At 35.2% G+C, this 3,115-nt stretch overlaps 1 protein-coding gene across 1 annotated transcript; it reads left to right on the forward strand.

Annotated features, from left to right (window-relative positions):
• Positions 1–375: 375 nt before the first annotated feature.
• LOC143590398 (putative ubiquitin-conjugating enzyme E2 38) lies at positions 376–2,137 on the forward strand. The gene is made up of 3 exons (XM_077070893.1): positions 376–435; positions 1,552–1,833; positions 1,907–2,137. Exons 1-3 carry the CDS (start codon positions 376–378, stop codon positions 2,135–2,137), a joined length of 573 nt encoding a protein of 190 aa, XP_076927008.1.
• The last annotated feature ends 978 nt before the right edge of the window (positions 2,138–3,115 follow it).

The raw sequence follows: 3,115 nt of genomic DNA on the forward strand, positions 1-3,115 counted from the left end.
TATATATTTTCTTAATTATTATTTTAAATTAGCTTTTAGAACTAGTCTCGTTATTTAAATTAGTGTCTCTAGGGTTCGATATTCCCGGTCTTCCCATAGCTATTCTACACCCGATAGGTTCACTTGCCTGTTGCTAGTGGTTTGGTTTAGGGTATTCTAGGTTTTTATTACTCGTTGTGCTTGGTCATTATTTGCTAAAATTTTATATACCAATTTGCGCACATCAACAAACAACCCTAAAATTGACCTAAGCCACACGACAGCCGGAATCATCATCGATTAACAGACTAGAACCCTAATTCGTGAGTAATTAAACACTTACACAGAACAAGAATCGACAACCCGGGTTTGCATCGATCCTGGATATCCGGTAACATGTCGCGGCACCACATGAGCATCTTACACAAAGGTCATCTGCATGGGAAGGCTTGGAAGGTGAACCCTAGGAGCATTGACTTGACTTGGATTGAGACATCCGTCAATCAGTTGCCGGAAAATGGAATATTACGGGGAAGAGGGGTTGTCTGAGATGGAATAATAAAGGGAAAGAGGGTAGATGTTATGTTATAAAAGGATTGAAGGGTAACATAGTAATTTCGCTTATTTTTAACGAGTCAACGCCGGGTCAACTGATGGCAGGAGTAAGAAGAACCCGCCGAAGAAACATAGTGGCGCAAAGATCGCAAAATCTTTATCAGTGGCTAATCCATCTAGCGACGATATAACCCAGGGAGGCAAATTGCAGATTTAACTTTCCTTTTCTTATCTTTTTTGTTTTCCATGCTATATACTAATATTTATATTTAATGTTGCTACAGAGAACGTTTACGTGAGGGTTTACGATGGTAGGACAGATCTTTTGAGAGCTGTGATAATTGGACCGGTTGCAACTCCTTACCATGATAGTCTCTTTTTTTTTACTTGCAGTTCCCAAGCAACTACCCTGACGTCATGCCTATATGCCATAACTCTTTTTTTGCTTTTATCTGGTTAATTGTTTCGAGTTAATTTTTAAAACTGGTTTCTCCAAGAATTTTCCCTTGTAATTTTTAAAACGATTTTACGATATGTAAGAGTTTAAAATCACTATCGAGTTCTTTCTGTTTTTTTATTTGGTGTTTACATTACAGTTTGTTTCATTTGAGTTTGGTTCATAGTCTATTTAAAGTTTGGTTCGTAGTATATAACAATTTATCAAGAATCAAGATGTTGAATGAAAATCTTAATTTACTTAATAGTTGGCTGCTTAACAGCTTTGAATACTTGGCTGCCTAACAGTTTTTAATAATTGGCTGCATAGAAAGCTTTTAATAATTGGCTGCATAACGGTTTTTTAATAATTTGCTGCATAACAGAAACTGTTTTTCTCTTTACGGTTTGCTACACCTTACAATGTTACAGTTGGTTGCATTACTTGGTCTTACGTATTTATAATTGTTTGCTGCAGTTTGGCTTTTTAGTGATCGTTGTTGTTATGATCTCTCTTAGAATTGTGTAATTTACTACACATTATTTTTAAAATAGCAACTGTCTAATAACTTTTTTTTTAAGTTGGTGCACTATAACTCTTATGGGCTTTCTATAAATCCAAGTTCGAAGATAACTGGTGAAGTTCGGTTCTTGAAAGACGGTGACGTTTGGGTGCCCAAGACCTTAAATGTTGTCCGTTTTTTGGCCTTGTTACAGAAGTTTTTTAATGCAACGCCGTTTCACAACATTCTCAAACCGTTTGATCCTATTCTATTCGGGGGACATCATGTTCCATTCTATAACGAGCTTGTTTTTGTGAAGTCTGCCAAAACAATGCTTGCTTTGATGAACAAACCACCTAAGGTATGATTCTTGAGGTTATTATTTTTTGTTTTTAATGTTTGTAGCTTTATAAACTGAAAATGATGTTGTGCAGGGCTTTGAAGAGTTTGTGATGGGTTATTTTCACACTTTTGGAAATGACATCCTATCTGCTGTTAATGCTTATGTCATGGGTGTTAAGGTTGGTTGTTTTGACAAGAATGTTAGCTCGCTATTAGAGGGTGATAATGAGACGTTATCTCCTTCGTTCAAGATTGATCTGGAAGGATGCTACAAATCTCTTGAGGCTGCGTATAAAAAATTTGAAGCTTATTATCCTCTTTGATGTGTTGTTATTAAACATATAGGTTGTTTATGCTATTTATTGTAGTAGTGGTAACCGGTAAGGCGTGACTTTTTGAACACTGGAAGATGATGTTGTGTAGGGCTTCGAGGAGTTTGTGGTGGGCTATTTTCGCTCTCGTGGAGATGATATCTTATATGCTATTAGAGCTTATAGCAAGGGTGTTAAAGTTGGGTGTTTTGTCAATTTCCTTGCCAAAGCATAAACGCAGGTGCGCGGCGTTTATGGGTAATCATAGCTATTGATTAACGTGGTGATCCTACATGCAATGCGATGCTTGTATATGTCCACAAATTTCTTCCTGATTTTAATAACCTGAAAAACATACTTAAAAGTCAACATAATGTTGGTGAATTCATAGGTTTAAAATGCATGATTAAACCCATTGAGTTGAAAATATTGAGTTTCAAATGTTTAAAATGTATAAAACAAGTAATAATTTCTCAAATATATGCTTTCATGATTAAAACATTTATCAAAAGCTTATTTTTTCATGACAAAAACGTGTTTTAAAACTTGTTCATGTTTACGTAAATTAAACGTAGTTTTAAAGTTATTTATGTCTTCGTGATTAATAGGTGCATTAAAATTTTTTTAAGAAGTTGAAAACTTTTTTTGTTACGAGTGTGTTTTCCCAAAGATAGCCTTGTCCAGAAAGTTTACGTTTACGAACTTAAAATCCCTTTTCGATATAATTGAGTGTATGCGATGCAATATGATATATACGATAACCTAAACAAGATTGATAATCCTTCGTCTAGACTAGCTAAGAATACGAATTAATATATGACAATGAGCCTATAATCAAACTCAAATCCACTATGTATTGCTCGATAACCGTGCCATCATGGTGCGAATTGTATAATATATGTTCCAATTAACACGTTGGTTAGAGCGACTAACAATTAGCGGGGGATCAATCCTGATGGTAATACCCACATATTCCTCGGCTAAACCCAT

This window comes from Bidens hawaiensis, unplaced genomic scaffold (assembly GCF_021521415.1).
Source record: "Bidens hawaiensis isolate Kalapana, Puna unplaced genomic scaffold, B.hawaiensis_p1.1 tig00038524_1, whole genome shotgun sequence".
Lineage (NCBI taxonomy): Eukaryota > Viridiplantae > Streptophyta > Magnoliopsida > Asterales > Asteraceae > Bidens > Bidens hawaiensis.